Source organism: Salvelinus fontinalis, chromosome 11 (genome assembly GCF_029448725.1).
Source record: "Salvelinus fontinalis isolate EN_2023a chromosome 11, ASM2944872v1, whole genome shotgun sequence".
NCBI lineage: Eukaryota > Metazoa > Chordata > Actinopteri > Salmoniformes > Salmonidae > Salvelinus > Salvelinus fontinalis.
In genome coordinates this window covers 13,477,980-13,497,101 of record NC_074675.1, presented here as the reverse complement: position 1 = coordinate 13,497,101, position 19,122 = coordinate 13,477,980, and the positions used below count along the sequence as shown (strand labels likewise).

Below are 19,122 nucleotides of genomic sequence, written 5' to 3'. Positions count from 1 at the left end.
ACCCTTCCAGTAAGGAGACGGGAGACAGGCTGTGGTGAGGTTCCTCTCTACCATGACCCTTCCAGTAAGGAGACGGGAGACAGGCTGTGGTGAGGTTCCTCTCTACCATGACCCTTCCAGTAAGGAGACGGGAGACAGGCTGTGGTGAGGTTCCTCTCTACCATGACCCTTCCAGTAAGGAGACGGGAGACAGGCTGTGGTGAGGTTCCTCTCTACCATGACCCTTCCAGTAAGGAGACGGGAGACAGGCTGTGGTGAGGTTCCTCTCTACCATGACCCTTCCAGTAAGGAGACGGGAGACAGGCTGTGGTGAGGTTCCTCTCTACCATGACCCTTCCAGTAAGGAGACGGGAGACAGGCTGTGGTGAGGTTCCTCTCTACCATGACCCTTCCAGTAAGGAGACGGGAGACAGGCTGTGGTGAGGTTCCTCTCTACCATGACCCTTCCAGTAAGGAGACGGGAGACAGGCTGTGGTGAGGTTTTCTTTACCTGCTGGACATTGTTCTCTCAGACTCAGGAACATCATCTGTTATTACCTTATGAGTTGATTGTGTAATGTACTGAGAGACAGACAGGTGTTAACTTGTTCACTGGGAATATCATCACCTTCTCTCATCATCCTTTATTTGAATATACTGTTCCTTCAGTGAGACACGGAAGGGCAGAATACCTCAAGTGCCCATCTGGTTTCAGAGGTGAACGTTTCAATTCAACATATTGTGTTCGTAAAGAAAATAACTTGAAAGTCAGCGGGCGCTCGATTAATCATGCCCTCCAGCATTGCCTGATGTATCAGTGAAATGTTTGAAGTTACCTAATCAAGGTGGTGGCAATAGTGATGTGAAGTGGGTAATTAAAACCGCTGGCAATTTTAGATTTTCATTTAGATTTCATATCAGTCATCAGTCATATTTCTTATGATCATGCGCTGATAATATAGAAGCAGTAATTGTAAAACAAAACATTTAACCCAAATGATCATTTATGAATACACCATTAGTTCTCAGCAGTAGAGTACTGATATAGCAGATATTGATTGAGCTCTGAAATACATACTGCAAAAACAAGTGTCATCCACAGTCAGTAAGCTAAGGTAGAATGGTGTAATTCTATTTAATAATAGCAGACTCGTTTCTGAAATCGCTTGTCTTTTCCAGTTATTTTCCTTTATTCCCTGCCTTCATCCCAGATGACAGGCCAACCAAAGCAAAGCTCCTGGATTCCTGAGCAAACCACTATGCGCCTTGGCCCTGGTAGCGAGAGTTTTGAATGTTGTTGTAACTGACATCATGTGACTGACTACAAAGAGAACAGACACTGTTCACTGAGGACAACGGAGAGACGAAGAGAACACTGAAATGCTATACTGCACTGTAGTCTATTGTATGTGGAGTGGATGTATTTGAAGTGGGCAGATATTGGTGTTTTACTCTTGTCTGTGATGAAGCTGTCAGACACTTACTGTGTATACAATATGTGGCATGCAGGTGGATTCTAAGACCGAGTATGATGATAATGAAGATGGAGATGATGATGGAGACGTGGTATTCCTCACAGTGGTGATAGTCTCAGCCACCATCGTTGTCTCTGTGTGAGGTAGCAATAAGCCTGGGGACGAGGTTACGATATGACCATGATGACCATTATGCTAATGCGGATGGAAACCATATTGGAAACGACGGTGACCCCGATGATGATGATACTGGACAGCTTTTACAGGTTGTAGACCAGCTGCAGTCAGTCTGGTGTCAGCTCTGCCTCAGCCAGTAGCACAGTGAGCGGCAGGCCAGCCACTAACAGAGCAGCCATTCCCTGGGTCTTGATGACTTCCAGATGACAGCCCAGACAGCCTGGCCAGAGAAAACTCAGCACTCAGTCACAGACAGAGAGAGAGGGGGGAGGCATAGATTAGGGAAGGGGAGGAGAGAGAGAAACAGAGAAACAGACAGGGTGGTGGAGATGAAACAATGAAGCAGTTGCATATGAAGTGGTTTAGCAGTGCTCCAGTCAGCGTTCTTACCTCATTCTCCTGAGGGTTGTTTGTACACAGCTCTCTCCAGCTGGGACCTGGCTGGCTGCTGTGATTGGCTGGGGACTGATCCACATTCAGATCCCATTGAGACAGACAGACGACAGGGCAGTGTCAGTGTGTGTGTGTGCTGGGCCGAGAGTCAGCATGATGCATCAGTGGGGTCTACTCATCACTGTGTTCTACTGCCAGCTGTATCTGGCTGCTGCTCAACACTGGAGGAAAGGTAGGACACCTGAGCACCTCACAGAGCTTAGACTGACTTCAGGTCAGTTTGAGGGGTCCACATAGACACGTTCATAGAAAGTTCATGGTTGTTGTATAGACGTTCTCAGAACTAAGAGCAATAAGAAGTAATGACCTGCATTTTGGAATCAAAGGAAAAAATAAACAATATGATTATGTATTAAGTATCGTTGTGTGTTATCATAACTGAACGTTTTGCTGCCAAATACATTTACATTTACATTTAAGTCATTTGGCAGACGCTCTTATCCAGAGCGACTTACAAATTGGTGCATTCACCTTATGACATCCAGGATTATGGCAAATAGATTATTTAGGTGGAGTTAAGTAGGCTACATTTTTTTATGTAAACTTTTTTCTGATGTGTTTACAGACTTTTATGAAATGTAATGTTTTTTGGAAGAAAATACAAATGTTTTGTTTGATTTGGCAGGGCTGTGGGTGTTAGGCTCCTGTATGTATGTGATTGTGTTGATGAGAAGGAGAGAAATGCTATTTTCTGAATATCTTTCAACAAAGTTCCCAGGGAAAAACAACTGCAAGTGCCTCTTTGTAGTTGGGTCCAAACATTTGGATCCACAGTCATACATTTTACCTCCCTCCCACACACGTCAATGTTTGGTTCCTTGGAAATGTTGACTGCCGAAAATAGGTCCCTCCGAATTAAGGAATGTAGGAGGGTGGATTTACATGTAAATCACTGACAGTCACATGATGTTGAACTTGCTTCAGGAAACGCAACTTAGCTCAGGTCTTTGCTGGCAGATGAGATCCAGCCATATACAGTCGTGGCCAAAAGTTTTGAGAATGACACAAATATACATTTTCACAAAGTTTTCTGCTTCACTGTCTTTAGATATTTTTGTCAGATGTTACTATGGAATACTGAAGTATAATTACAAGCATTTCATACGTGTCAAAGGATTTTATTAGCAATTACATGAAGTTGATGCAAAGAGTCAATATTTGCAGTGTTGACCCTTCTTTTTCAAGACCTCTGCAATCTGCCCAGGCATGCTGTCAATTAACTTCTGGGCCACATCCTGACTGGTGGCAGCCCATTCTTGCATAATCAATGCTTGGAGTTTGTCAGAAATGTGTGAGTTTTTGTTTGTCCACCCGCCTCTTGAGGATTGACCACAAGTTCTCAATGGGATTAAGGTCTTGGGAGTTTCCTGGGCCATGGACCCAAAATATCAATGTTTTGTTCCCAGAGCCACTTAGTTATCACTTTTGCCTTATGACAAGGTGCTCCATCATGCTGGAAAAGGCATTGTTCGTCACTAAACTGTTCCTGGATGGGAGAAGTTGATCTCGGAGGATGTGTTGGTACCATTCTTTATTCATGGCTGTGTTCTTAGGCAGAATTGTGAGTGAGCCCACTCCCTTGGCTGAGAAGCAACCCCACACATGAATGGTCTCAGGATGCTTTACTGTTGGCATGACACAGGACTGATGGTAGCGCTCACCTTGTCTTCTCCGGACAAGCTTTTTTCCGGATGCCCCAAACAATCGGAAAGGGTATTCATCAGAGAAAATTACTTTACCCCAGTCCTCAGCAGTCCAATCCCTGTACCTTTTGCAGAATATCAGTCTGTCCCTGATGTTTTTCCTGGAGAGAAGTGGCTTCTTTGCTGCCCTTCTTGACACCAGGCCATCCTCCAAAAGTCTTTGCCTCACTGTGTGTGCAGATGCACTCACACCTGCATGCTGCCATTCCTGAGCAAACTCTGTACTGGTGATGCCCGATCCCGCAGCTGAATCAACTTTAGGAGTCGGTCCTGGCGCTTGCTGGACTTTCTTGGGCGCCCTGAAGCCTTCTTCACAACAATTGAACCGCTCTCCGTGAAGTTCTTGATGATCCGATAAATGGTTGATTTAGGTGCAATCTTACTGGCAGCAATATCCTTGCCTGTGAAGCCCTTTTTGTGCAAAGCAATGATGACGGCATGTGTTTCCTTGCAGATAACCATGGCTGACAGAGGAAGAGCAATGATTCCAAGCACCACCCTCCTTTTGAAGCTTCCAGTCTGTTATTCAAACTCAATCAGCATGACAGAGTGATCTCCAGCCGTGTCCTCGTCAACACTCTCACCTGTGTTAACGAAAGAATCACCTACATGATGTCAGCTGGTCCTTTTGTGGCAGGGTTGAAATGCAGTGGAAAAGTTTTGGGGGGATTCAGTTCATTTGCATGGCAAAGAGGGACTTTGCAATTAATTGCAATTCATCTGATCACTCTTCATAACATTCTGGAGGATATGCAAATTGCCATCATACAAACTGAGGCAGCAGAAAATAAAAATCTCAAAACTATTTGTCCACATCCCAGAGCCTCATTAAATATGCATGAGAGCTTCTCTGTGCCGAAGGACTTAACATTGGCTGTGATGTGGGTGGGGGAGGGTGAAATTAATATTTGTGTCATTCTCAAAACTTTTGGCCACAACTGTACATTATGTGACTGTGTGGATACGAGTCTGACATGATCAGATAAAATAACACAAACTTTATTAATTCCAGAGGGGAAACTGGTCTGTCAATCAGTCATGTGTCTCAGTATCCATTAGGAAAATATTATTACATCCATGTCATACTAGTACTAAGCTTATCTACTGTATGGCTATTGAACGCCAGGTCACTTCTAAAGATCACATCTGAATATTTATGATTTGATAGAGGGGACAGACAGTGATTTAGAATTGGGGACAAACTGTAAGTGTAGCCCATGTGACTGTCTCTGGCCCACTGTGTCCCTCTGACTGCTGCCAAATTCTTCCCCAGCTGTTTTGACTGCAGCAGCTTGGAAGAACATCTGCATATCAGACTTGATATATTGTTATCCCTTCAATATTGAGACAAATCTTGTCCCATATTTGGAGCTCTCAGGTCTTCGGTCCACTGGGAAAGTTCTAATTAGGACATATACTTAGCTTGCTCCAGTGTGTGTGCATTCTGTGGAAAATATCACTTTAGACATCACAATGCAAATATGTCAACTGGTTAAGCAAACATCATTCATCAGTTGTAGTATGGCAAATGTTCCTGACTTTGGTTTTGGCTCTGACTTTAATCAAAATAACCATTACTGTAAACCTGGAGTACAGTGACCTCTGGTTTGCTTGCTTTTCTCTAGTCATGACACAATTCCAGCCAAGACCATTTAGCACTGCTTGTAATGAATGGCTTTGTGTTTTCCCCTGGCTCATTGCATGTGCTTAGAGGGAGATTACAAGTTCCCTGCTTGTCTGTGAGGACACAGGGGACAGTGTCCTAGCAAACACTGATTATTTAGTCTAGCGCTACAGTGGGCCGAGAAGCACGAGCGATGATTGGTTTCTTCTAGCTTTGAAAACTGAGATCTGCTTTCAGAGGTGGATCATCCACTTTAAACCAGCAACCACTTATTCCATATGTGATCGGCTAGATTCAGAAACCGAGTCTACTGTGCATCAGATGACTGTGTTGGCCCGCTGAGCTAAAGCCTAGGCATTACACGAGTCTTCAGGTCTCAGGCAAGGTTACACATCACATGGGCATTGCACGTATATGTTTCTTTGTGTTGCTGTCGTTCTGCTGAGGTGAAAAGAAGGTTCCCTCCTGTTCTTCACTTCTGACTCGAGCTTAACACAGTGGACTCAACTCATCATCTGTGTGTGGAATTCCAGCTCCACCTACCTCCACTTATAGATACAGACTGGAAGGCATCAGGAAAGGATGTGCTCCTGGATGGAAGTCAACATTGGGGCTTAGGCTTTCCAGTACATACTGGATGAGTATCTCACTTGGATGCACAGTAGCACATATCAGCCCAAATCTAGGTGAAAATTATGACGGCAGTGTCTGGCATTCCTCGCAGCTGCTGTTTGTATGGCACCTGTGCAACTACTGGGTAAACCCATACAAATTGCTGGCTGGTTGGAGCAGCCATTTTAGAGCTAATATCTCCACAGTGGTACAGCATCGCCTTAACATCAAATGATTCATGGAAAATGAAGCATGGAAATGAACCTCATAGATCTCATAACCTCACTGTTCACACTGGCTCTGTGCCAATAAAAGTTGTTGTCCCTATGGGTGTGTTCTGTATGCTTATACATTCCAACGCTGCTTCTTTAACCCTGTTTCTGAATGGGGAGAATGTGGCAAGTGTTGTCCTGTCGACAGTGTGAGGCCTTGGTGGCCGGACGGTTAGGAGTACAGTGGAGGGGGACTGGGAATAACAAGAGCTGATCCTGGTTCAGAATCCATATGGAGTACAGTCGGAGAACAGTGGAATTGTGCTGGGTGTCAGTTGACCAGAAGCTGATTCCTGATCAGTTTCCATTGAGAGGGCCAATGTTTAGACGGCATTCCCAGCCGCGTCCTCAGAGCATGCGCAGACCAGCTGGCTGGTGTGTTTAAGGACATAATTACTCAATCCTTATCCCAGTCTGCTGTTCCCACATGCTTCAAGAGGGCCACCATTGTTCCTGTTCCCAAGAAAGCTAAGGTAACTGAGCTAAACAACTACCGCCCCGTAGCACTCACTTTCGTCATCATGAAGTGCTTTGAGAGACTAGTCAAGGAACCTATCACCTCCACCCTACCTGACACCCTAGACCCACTCCAAATTGCTTAGCGACCCAATAGGTCCACAGACGACGCAATCGCAACCACACTGCCCTAACCCATCTGGACAAGAGGAATACCTATGTGAGAATGCTGTTCATCGACTACAGCTCAGCATTTAACACCATAGTACCCTCTAAACTCGTCATCAAGCTCGAGACCCTGGGTCTCGACCCCGCCCTGTGCAACTGGGTCCTGGACTTCCTGACAGGCCACCCCCAGGTGGTGAGGGTAGGTAACAACATTTCCACCCCGCTGATCCTCAACACCGGGGCCCCACAAGGGTGCGTTCTGAGCCCTCTCCTGTACTCCCTGTTCACCCACGACTGCGTGGCCATGCACGCCTCCAACTCAATCATCAAGTTTGCAGACGACACTACAGTGGTAGGCTTGATTACCAACAACGACGAGACGGCCTACAGGGAGGAGGTGAGGGCCCTCGGAGTGTGGTGTCAGGAAAATAACCTCACACTCAACGTCAACAAAACAAAGGAGATGATTGTGGACTTCAGGAAACAGCAGAGGGAGCACCCCCCTATCCACATCGACCGGACAGTAGTGGAGAAGGTGGAAAGTTTTAAGTTCCTCGCTGTACACATCACGGACAAACTGAATTGGTCCACCCACACAGACAGCGTTGTAAAGAAGGCGCAGCAGTGCCTCTTCAACCTCAGGACGCTGAAGAAATTTGGCTTGTCACCAAAAGCACTCACAAACTTCTACAGATGCACAATCGAGGGCATCCTGTTGGGCTGTATCACCGCCTGGTACAGCAACTGCACCGCCCACAACCGTAAGGCTCTCCAGAGGGTAGTGAGGTCTGCACAACGCATCACCGGGGGCAAACTACCTGCCCTCCAGGACACCTACACCACCCGATGTCACAGGAAGGCCATAAAGATCATCAAGGACAACAACCACCCAAGCCACTGCCTGTTCACCCCGCTATCATCCAGAAGGCAAGGTCAGTACAGGTGCACCAAAGCAGGGACCGAGAGACTGAAAAACAGCTTCTATCTCAAGGCCATCAGACTGTTAAACAGCCACCACTAACATTTAGTGGCCGCTGCCAACATACTGACTCAACTCCAGCCACTTTAATAATGGGAATTGATGGAAATTATGTAAAAATGTACCACTAGCCACTTTAAACAATGCCACTTAATATAATGTTTACATACCCTACATTACTCATCTCATATGTCTATGTATATACTGTACTCTATATCATCTACTGCATCTTGCCATCTTTATGTAATACATGTATCACTAGCCACTTTAAACTATGCCACTTTATGTTTACATATCCTACATTACTCATCTCATATGTATATACTGTACTTTATACTATCTACTGCATCTTGCCTATGCCGTTCTGTACCATCACTCATTCATATATCTTTATGTACATATTCTTTATCCCTTTACACTTGTGTGTATAAGGTAGTAGTTGTGGAATTGTTAGGTTAGATTACTTGTTGGTTATTACTGCATTGTCGGAACTAGAAGCACAAGCATTTCGCTACACTCGCATTAACATCTGCTAACCATGTGTATGTGACAAATAAAATTTGATTTGATTTGCTTTTAAACTATGACCCTCATTAAGCTCAGTGAACCTATATTTCTCTTGGCTCAAACAGCAGTGATTGGATATCTGGCTTAGATTAGTAACAAGAGCACGTTCTACAGTAGTAGGGAACTAACCAAGCTCAGAAAGAATGTCACTCTCTGACAGGTGTTGTATCTATGAGAGAATGAGTAAGCTATGGTGTAAGGTATGGATAAACAGTAGCCCTGTGTGTTGTGTTTCATAAAGCTAAGTTACAACCGCATTGAACTCTGAACTGTTGAGAGGACAACTTATTTTACCGCTAGTCACGCTGTGTTCCTACCATGACCTTTCTGTTCTGTCCAGGGCCCAGGCATTCCTCAGAAAGACTGAAGCACTGCATGATCGATGGTCTGTTTGTGTCCATTTCATACATGCTCCGACTTCCAATCAAGCTTCTTATTTGGGCGTTGTCTGTCTGTACCTGACCCTTCAACCCAAAAGCACATGGCCCTGTACTTTCAACACACCGTCAGAGTTCCTGCCAGGTATTCAGGGCTGTAATGGAAAAGAAAACAAATAAGGTATTGAGGGAGAGATGCTGTTGAAACAAACTTTCTTTGGGTTGGGCTGGGTCATCTCTAGGTTATGTTAACAACATTTCTCAACGTGTCATATTTTTCTGTTGAGGTCAAATACTTGACCACAAGAATGTCTCTATGTACTGTAGCTGTCTCTCAAACTGGTGAAGGGTATTACCATGTCACTACTGTGACTCCTGCCTCAAATCATCCCCTCACTGTTAAGAAGCTCAGAGTAATACAGAGAGAACACTGTTGAAAGAAGCCACTCAAAGCCCCATTATCTCACTTAATGTTAATCACGCCTAGGTCATTTTTGAGAAATTAGACGAGTCCTTTGTAGATATAACAACTACCACATCTCCCTTACAGGTCGAAGAATAGGTGTGAAGGAGGTGGTTCAGTGAATGGCCTCATCTGAGATCAGAATACCTGCCTTAGCTGCATTTAGCTCAGGAGCTGCCTTTAGCTCAGCAGTCTTGTGGTATGCAAGAGACCAAGGTTGGAACCCAGTTGGTAAGCTTGTGTCCAGGTGTTTCTCTGCTTCTGCTCCTGGTTAGCTCCCCTTATAAATGACAGAGCTGCCTTAGTCTGCGGTCCTGAAGGCTGAGAGAGGGGGCTTTTATAAGGAGCAGACCACAGCTCCTGAACTCTCAGGCCTGCTGCGGCACATATGCCCTGACACTTTGAAATCTGACCACCCTACCCTATAGCCAAGCCCTATAGACACACCTGGCTCTTTGAAAAGAGGGGGCATCTATAACGAGGGACATACCTGAGATTACCGGTGTCAGAGGTTTAAAGGTTTTCACCTGGTTTCACATAGGGACATCTGCTGCAGTTTACACTCTAGTTGTCTCCCACAAACCTGGGGCAAGATAGTTTAACCTATGTAGACATGTTAACAATATGCAGTAAGTGTAGTATTTTACATGACCTATAGCCACTGTGTCAATGTATCTGACTATATTGTATACTGTAGACCTATGCCACTGCGTAAATACTGCAACGTGTGCTGAGTTTGACTGACCTCCTGGTCTCAACAACGGAAACCATATTCACCCGCTCAACGGGAAATTCTGGATCTATTGTATTTTAGGCCTTCTTTTGGTTGCCATTGGTTTAATGAGTCATTCAACTACTCAAAATGCTATCTCTCCTCTTCTCACTTTCTCTGTCCTTTCTCTTCAGCCCTTTACCCATCAGCTTTTAGAGTGAAGCGTGGCACACACTCATTGGTCAACCCCACCTTCCAGAACTCTGTGGAAGATGTTAACCTGCTGTTTGAGGTGAGTCAAAAATAGCCATCTCTGCTTAAATTACATTAATGAGCTTAAAGGGGATTTAATTCATTGTGAATGTTACATGGAAACAAGAAGATTGTTGTCAGATAAAGTTAAATCTTCCACAAACGTAAAGTTTTATTGCAGGCTCTCAGTCTGTAACAGTCTGGCTCTTCTCTCCGACCCACAATGAATCATCCAGAGACCCTCCTCTCAGATCATTTTGTCGTTAATACTTAATAATGTTCTGACAGTGAACTCCATATCCCAGAGGCCCCTGCTTCTTCTCGTTGTTGAGCGAGACCATATCCACTGTGGGCACAACCCAGATTCATCCACACATATTAGAGCTGATATGTTGGAGCCCAAGGAGCAAACATTATGTCTGGACATATACCGCTCAACCATCCTCCGCTCTGATGTTTAAGTGGAAAACATGGACACAGAGGTTAAAGGTTATTGAATCTTTGTGAATCCTGTGGGGTAGCAGCAAAACATGTTGCATCAGAATCAATGCCACTCAAGCTTTTATATTCGCCATTGCTTCTAAATAAAATATCTTAGGCATCACAAGTCAAAAATACCTGAAAGCTCCTCTCTTGTGCTTTTGGGAAGAATTCTTAACTTTCAGAAACTCTGTTAGTTACTTAAGTGGGTTGTAGGTCGCAGAGGGGCCCCTTTCTCCATACTGTAGCAAACTCTTCTATCAGTCCTTGTCAGTGCCGCATCTCAAATCGACCCCTAGACCCTGCACTTATGGAGATCTGAGAGTGCATAGGGTCTAAGGGTTGATTTGGAATTGGGCATTACAGTATGGGAAGAGGCTACATTTCTACTGTTTGTTATGACAGAACTCAGAACATCGCTGAGCAAACAACGGAAACCAAGAAGTGCGTGTGCAGTAAGCAAAGTTGGAGAGCTCTTGTCTTCAGCAGTGGGCCTATGTGTGTAGGTGTGTGTATCCCTCAGAGTTCCATTCAGAGAGAGAAGTGAAAGTTAAAGACGAATTGAATGTTTGACTCCTCTTCTCCTACTAATTGAAGAGCTGAAACATTTCCTGTTTGATGTGAATCTTGTGGGTACTACCGCTCGTCGTGCTGCAGGGACATGGAGGTTGGAGGTGGGAAGGGCAGAGGCAGAGAAGCTGTAGGCAAAGTGAACAGTCCTCATGGGTTCAAACTTTCTGAATTTCATACAGTTGAACTTGGGCAACGAGAGTCATGGTTGGAGCAGGAACGTAGTTTTGACCTACTGGGAAAGGGAAGCTGAAGCCTTAGGCAGCAGCCGTCATCAGTAGCAGTGTGTGGGTAAAATCACTGGGGAAAAAGCCATATTACAACCTATGTGTTGTGAGAATTTATTTGGTTGCTCTATGACCTGTTAGTTCATATGCCTTGCCACCGTGATATATTGATAAATAGGCCTAAGGCCGAGTCAATAAGAAGACACAGTGGCAGAATAAATTCAACCACACATTTGTTTCATCACAAAACCGGAGAGCATCCTCTATGCGGTGAAGTCCACAAAGCATATTGAATGTAACCAACAGTTACATGAACTACACCATGGTCAAGCAAAAGAATGTTTCTGGAATTTTCAGACTACTTAACAACTATTTATTTAGAACCACGGAGAGTTACTGCAAGTCACAAAGAAAACTGGAGCTGCCTCCACTATTCCAGCACCATTTCATCTTCAACATTTCAACATTATCAAATCACCTATGCTTAGTCTAATACAGTGACAACTAAAATACACCAAAAACAATCTAGTCCAATCAACGTAATGTGGCGTACAGCAGGTCAGCCACCCGGGGGAGACTCGTCGAGGCGATGGCTCCATCTGCTGGGTGTGCCAGGTCTCGACGGGTTCTCCGGCCAGGACTAATTGGCGCTGATTGGGAGTTGGTGAGTAATCAAGGGCTGATTGGTCACAAGCTGTGCAAGGCCCATAAAGCTGCCAGAAGGGCAGCACACAGGGAGAGAGTGGGGAAGAAAGGACTCCCGTATAGTTGGGGACGGTTACAGAGGGAACAGGAGTGAGTGCAGTTGTGATCCCGATAGGATACCGCAAGACCCAGAGCCCAGAAGACGGTATCCCGGAGAGGGTCTCATAGGGGATTTTAAAAAAAAGATGTATTATTTAAATAAACAGCCTTGAAACCGAGTTTATCCTACTCTGTCCGTGTCTGATCTGTGTCAACGTCTTGACCAAACCCCCTGGTCTTCCATAGTGAGCTAAATATGATGTGGCTTCCCATGGTTTTGATTTCTCTGTGTGTGTGTGTGCGTGCGCGCTTGTACATGCATGCAAGTAGAAAAAACACATTGACTCACCCTACTTGTAGAGAAACGCCAATGCGATCCTCTCTTTCATGTTGACGAAACGGTCTATACAGTACATGCTTTTATTTTTCGTTGTCCTAGGCTAACTGGCTAAAATGCTTACTCGCTAGCCTAACTTCCTTTCATGGTCAAAAAAAATGCTTACTCGCTAGCCTAACTTCCTTTCACGGTCTATACAGTACATGCTTTTATTATTTGTTGTCCTAGGCTACCTGGCTAAAATGCTTACTCGCTAGCCTAACTACCTTTCATGGTCAGTTAACATTAGCCTTCTACATTTAGCTACATATTGAACTTCCATCCTCTCAGGTCAAGGGCAAAATGTATGAATTTATCATTGGATCAGAATCGCGGTTATAATAATTTGCCAGTATGATGAATATATGATGTAAAACAAGTCCACCGGAGGACAACACAATGAAATGTAACAATTGAAGTTGTTTTTTGTCAATGATGTTTGGGTCTCAATGTGATAGAAGTGAAGCCAAATCCAAACTGGCTTCCCCTGACACTTTCTTTTGGTGTGCCAAGACCATTAACAGTTTAGCTCAACTCTGATTGGCTAATATTTTATCATTTTTATCAAGGGAGGCCAAATGCCAAACAATTTTTGACCAGACATCATCAGATAGATGGCCTACATATACAGAGAGAAAGGGGCGCAGTTTCACTCGCTCTAATGCTTTCTCCGGTGAGATACATTCCACTGAAATAAAATTCTCAAAGACCGAGACAAAAGATTTTTTTAAATTACACTTTTTTTCTCTGATAATTTTTTGGGGAAGCCTGGCTTCCCTTGGCATCCATGAATACATGCCAACGGGAGTCAGGTTACTCAATGTTAACTGTCCCTCTATCCATGGAAGGAACAGAAACTTATTTTTAAGGGCTTAATTATTGAGTGTTTAGTCTGATTCCATAAGGCAGCAAACATATTTTTAATGTATTGTATACCCCCTGGTGGTAAGAGCTTGACTTGTATTCCAGTTATACCATCGGTGGTGCATGAGGTGAGTTTCACCATGACTGTTTGGAAATCGCTCTGTTGATCGAATCATTCAATCAGTCAATTGATTAAATCAATCAAACCATCTCAGAACATGAAGGTATTGAGATGACAGATGGACATATGAAAAGTGGATCTGATAGAACCTGTAAAGAATCTAATACAACTGTGTCTGTCTTCTAGATCCTGCTGGCAGGCCTGCAGATCGAGGGTGAGGACAAGCCCTTCGTGATCCCAGACATGGAGCTGGCGTCTCTGAGGACGGTCCAAAAGCTGGAGGTTATCTGTGAGGACGTCCTGCCCAAGAGACTATCCGAGATCAGACGTCTGACCTCCCACCTGTCCCAGCGCAGAGGTGCCCTGAGCAGGGAGGACTTTGAGCGCACAGTGCTCACTATGGTGTACACTGCCCAGACTCTGGCTCATACCACCTCCCAACACCAGAAGGCGCTGTGGGGAGACGCCCTGCTGCAGCTGTTCAGGGCCATACAAGAAGATCTGACGCCCCCACCCAGGACACCTCAGCACAACTAGTGTTATGGACATGTGGACACATTCTTTTAGATACTGTAATATACTGATCATTTTATACTGTAACACAAGTCACTTTTTGGCAGAGAATTTGAAGGATGTTTTCTATTGAGTTGTATTGTATTATCAAAATGGCTGTTCTGATAATGTAATGTGTTTGGTTATGATCAAATGATATGATCTAATCATATTGAAAGGAGGATGTGGGAAAAGGAGGGATGTGAACTATATCTTGTTCATGTTCTATCTACCGGATTCCGCCTTGTTCCAGGACTTCAGACGTAATCAAACATTTAAAATATTTTATCAGTCACTCTGTCATCGAGATTCATACCAGGTCTTTATCAAATCTTCTTTCAGCTGTTTATCACAATCACATAATCTTTACCCAGCACAGTCCCATGGCGAAAGGGAGCTTCATGAAAAAGTTGTCCTATGAGGTGCAGAAATATTGTATTGAACTGTAACATTGCTTTGGATGAAGACAGGGCTATCAATTTGCTCAGCTTATTTCTCTAATTGATATTATAATAAAATAATGATCAATATATATGTTTTTAACTGTACCATGTTATGACCATGTTATGATCCAACCTATCCTGATGCAGGACGGATTCACAGGTTTTACGCACCAACAATACCTTTTGGAGAGCACTATGGTCCTCTTTTGATATGACCTTGTTCTGAATATGTGCAAATGAGGGATATGGCTATAGAATGTTCACTCACATTTGCAAAAAACGTGGGGAGGGATTTGCCTCAGTCTCAACCAGTTTTTATTTTGGAAGTAGAGGATTTTAGCTGCTCTAGCCTGCAGGGAGGATGTCTAGCTCTTCTGGTGGTCACACATAATGGCAGGGGTGAGTCCATGCCCCATGCTCCTGGTAGAGCCCACTAGAGCCCTCATTGATGAGAAACTACAGATTGTGGTGAAGAATGTTTTTCCCCCCAAAATAAGATGACCCTTCGTTCCTTTCAGCGCTCTGATGGGATGCGTTCGGCCATTATGCCAGTGATGAAACGGGGATGGTCAAAGGCAAGAACAACTATGTTTTTGGGCTTGGGTTCCTACTTGTTGTTTTGCCAGATGTTACTATTTATGGTTGTTATACTTCATGCAAAAATATTTTTTTACAGTACAGTATTTTGACTTGTTTATCAACTGTACAAATTGCTATAGTAAAGCAACTGAGCTGTGTTATTGTACTGTATCGTGTGTGAAGTTGCCGAGGACATCCGTTTCAGCGGTTCTTATGTGGGCTTAGAGTCCATGGGTTTACTGTGGATCATAAGGCCAGTGTCTGGCAGTGAAACAGGACTCCGGTACACACACACACACACACACACACACACACACACACACACACACACACACACACACACCAAATTACATAAGATATGCCTCTGCTCCAGTATGAATTCTGAATTATTTTCACTTAGCTCTCCCTACATAGTTGACTGTTTCTTTTCTCTCTGTAACACTGTAAACAATTATTTTACAGGTGCTCTGTAAACACAACCCTATTTTCCAACATATGTTTTGATAATTCAGCCCAGATGTATGGTGTGTTTTCCCTTTCAGATTGTCCCTTGTGTCAATAGCTGACAAGTACAACACGTGAGTGTGTTTTAACCTATTCTAAAGCAATGGTAAATGACCAAATTTGGAATGCACTGAAATTATAGTTGTATTTTGCTCAAATCTCTAGAAATATGCACAAGATGCACTTTGATGAGAACAACCATTTGATCTGGAGAGACATGATCCAGCCCATCACTGAGAGTGGCCCTAAAGTAGAGGTGATGGTATCTTTCAGACTGCATTGTATGCCCACTATACTGTATGTATTTGTACAGTGAGGAACTGACATGTGTTTGGACCTCTTTTTTCAGCCCCTAGGTCAGGAGGTTAAAGTGTCCATTACTGATGGTCATTGGAGAAGCTGACCAGAACTGTGCCACTGCAGGATGTAAGTACTGCACATTTGAGTTATTTAGTAGACACTCTTGTCCAGAGCAACATACAGGAGCAATTAGTGTTAAGTGCCTTGCTCAAGACATATTTTTCACCTAGTCACATCAGGGATTCAAACCAGCAACCTTTCAGTTAATGGCCCAACACTGTTAACCACTAGGCTACCTGCCACTACCTGATAATGCATACATAGACCTATATTGATTACAGTATAAGTTGGCACACTAAAAGGCCTTTCCCAGATATCACCTGACCTCTGACCTCTATGCACAGATGCGCAGTACAGTATGTTGGAGAGGGCAGGGAACGGTCACCTGCGGACAACTGTGTCCTACCCTGGGGCTGGTCACCTGATCAAACCTTTCTACTCCCCTCACTTCCGCTCCAGCACCTTCCTTAGGCTTTACACCAAGAACAGGGTCAAAGGTGAGGGATTTTACAGAGCATCTCTCATCTGCTCTTACTTACTGTACGGCTAGATCAAGGACTCAGTCGATAGTATCACTAGACATTACACATTACATTACAAGTCTGTGAAAGGGATTGTTTTCCATTAGTATTTTTACCCTACTGTAAAACTGTGATGTGTTGTTGCAGTGATCATGTTGTGGGGAGGGAAGTCCAAATGGAGGAGGATCCTGGAGTTCCTTCAGAAGAACCTGTACCAAAGACAGGACCCCTCTGTCCCCTCAGAGCTGTGAGATCTTCCTGGACTATCTCCATTATAGTTGTCGCTTCTCTAGCTTCATTATCTGTCAGGGCCCTATTCTTGAAATTAAAGAGAGACAATATTGGTTGGATTTGTTTTTATTCACCAGGTGGCAGCATTGTACAGTCTCTTAAATGACTGGTGTGCTGCTCGTAGTTGTCATAGTAGTCAATGTCCTGCCAATGACAAGGAGGAAGAAGAGGAGATGGTCGACATCGGCCTTTCATCAAAGTCCTTATGGAGAACCCTTTCTGTTTAAAGACCTTGGGTTAGACCTTGGCTGCTCGGTCACGGTTGAGTTGCGGTCTTCCAGCCAGCCTGGTTTGGATTCCAAACTCCTGTGAGGTGATATGAAGTGTTATTGATATCAGCTGAGTTGGAGAGAATGAACACCGCTGCCTTTAACTCTTATCAACTGCATAACTTTTTAATTTTTTAGATGTCACCCATATATTCTCACTTCAGATCACTCCATTCTGGCAAAGGGGACTGATGGCGTAAACATCTCCATGTGTTGCTCATATATTAAACCAATAGCCTGGTCCCAGATCTGTTTGCGCTGTGTTGCTCCTATGGTCATTGTCATCCCAAACATCGTCATGCACAAACAGATCTGGGACTACGTAGGCTACTAAACCAATGCCTTCTCTAGTGAGGAAGGATAAAATCCCAATTTGGCAACCTGCCGTGCTATTAAACCAATGCCTTCTCTAGTGATGAAGGCTAAATACCCAATCTGGCATCCCGCCGTGCCATTAAACCAATGCCTTGTGTAGTAGTTTAAGAATAAATACCCAATCTGGCATCCCGCCATGCCATTAAACCTTTACAGACTCAGTGGAGTATACCCTCAGCCTTAATTTCTCGGGAAGCCTTATGGTGTGACTTGCCCCCCCCCCCCCCCCCCCTTATTATTATGAGGAGGAAGTAATCCAGCGCCTGTATCCCATGCATCAGACCCACGCTCCGGCTCCGCCATGGAAAATATTCCACTGGCAGCCCCTCAGCACGGCCCATATGGACCAAATTCCTCCTTTTGAAACTCCATTGAAAGAATATGTTCATTTTGTGAGCCCGAAAAAAAAGGGGAGTAATAGATAAAAGCGATTTTAAAAGAAAACATTTCTATTACTCATTGTCACACATGGCGGCGGGAGAGAAGAGGACGAAGGGGAGGGCTTTAGAGACGCAGTCAGAGACTCCAGATGTTGGGTTCAGAGGTTCTGGTTTATGAGCTATAGAGCCAGGCACAGTGTGAGGCTATTACCCAGATAATGATGCCACCTAGTGACCATGGCAACGTACAAATCCTGTAACTCTCTGGTTAGGGTCCATGCCATGTTAAGTGGGCAGCCCACAGAACACTAGATCTAGAATCCCTACTCCCCAGGGGCTGATAGTGAGGTAGGATTTTAGAAATGTGGCCCACCCACTTTTAGTGGGGAGGTGGAAGGGAGGGTTGAAATACTTCCCTGTCCATCCATAGAGTTTTGACAGAATGATATAGCATATATAATGGCTAGGGAGCCTGGCTTTGACAGTGAGAGGGGAGAGGGGTGATGATGCCAACGTTGTGTGCGCTTGCGTGCTTGAGTGTGTGTTAGTTTCCTATGTGTTAGTCAGGGAATGGGATGCCTCAGTGTATCCAACAGCCAATTACACAGTATGAGGAGGGTAGTGCCTAACCCATAACAAACAATACTTGAACAGCCTGCATGAACTCATGAGATCAGCCTGATATTAAATTAACACACTGCCACTACTTGGAATCATGTCACCAAGAATAGATAAAACTACGTCTCAAAACAGATCAAATAAATAAAAGCTATTTAGCACATTTAGGTATGCCATGCGTTCATTTGATTGGGTTAATATATGCTTCTGTCGCTGTTTTTGCCCTTAAAACTGAGTATCACAGCAGACTGTCAATCTAATTCTTGCCAAGCACTTGCTCGCTTTGATGTGGTTTCTTGGGGAAGGCTTCTCCTCCAAAACCCCATAATAATCAGTAACCGAAGCGGCCACATTTATCACAGCTCTTGGAATTCTGACATTCTGCTCCATGTTCCCACACAATGAATTTGTTGTGCATAGCACCCCTGACACAGTCGATAAGCGATGGGAGATCGTTGTCAAGGAGGGAGTGATGAGGCTTAGGCATGAGGTGGTTCTCTCTTACTCCCCCTACAGCTCTTATCTAGTATTGTTGTGTAGAGGTGCTGGGTTCTCATGAGAGTTCTGGTATTGTTGTGT

At 44.3% G+C, this 19,122-nt stretch overlaps 2 protein-coding genes across 2 annotated transcripts; both read left to right on the top strand.

Annotated features, from left to right (window-relative positions):
- The first annotated feature begins 1,319 nt into the window (after positions 1 to 1,319).
- On the top strand, positions 1,320 to 14,741 carry LOC129865077 (protein FAM180A-like). Its single transcript, XM_055937549.1, has 3 exons — positions 1,320 to 2,256; positions 10,212 to 10,309; positions 13,838 to 14,741. Exons 1-3 carry the CDS (start codon positions 2,178 to 2,180, stop codon positions 14,186 to 14,188), a joined length of 528 nt encoding a protein of 175 aa, XP_055793524.1. The 5' UTR covers positions 1,320 to 2,177; the 3' UTR covers positions 14,189 to 14,741.
- An 87-nt stretch (positions 14,742 to 14,828) lies between these two features.
- LOC129865078 (bile acid-CoA:amino acid N-acyltransferase-like) lies at positions 14,829 to 16,977 on the top strand. The gene is made up of 3 exons (XM_055937550.1): positions 14,829 to 16,155; positions 16,434 to 16,586; positions 16,758 to 16,977. Exons 1-3 carry the CDS (start codon positions 16,113 to 16,115, stop codon positions 16,859 to 16,861), a joined length of 300 nt encoding a protein of 99 aa, XP_055793525.1. The 5' UTR covers positions 14,829 to 16,112; the 3' UTR covers positions 16,862 to 16,977.
- The last annotated feature ends 2,145 nt before the right edge of the window (positions 16,978 to 19,122 follow it).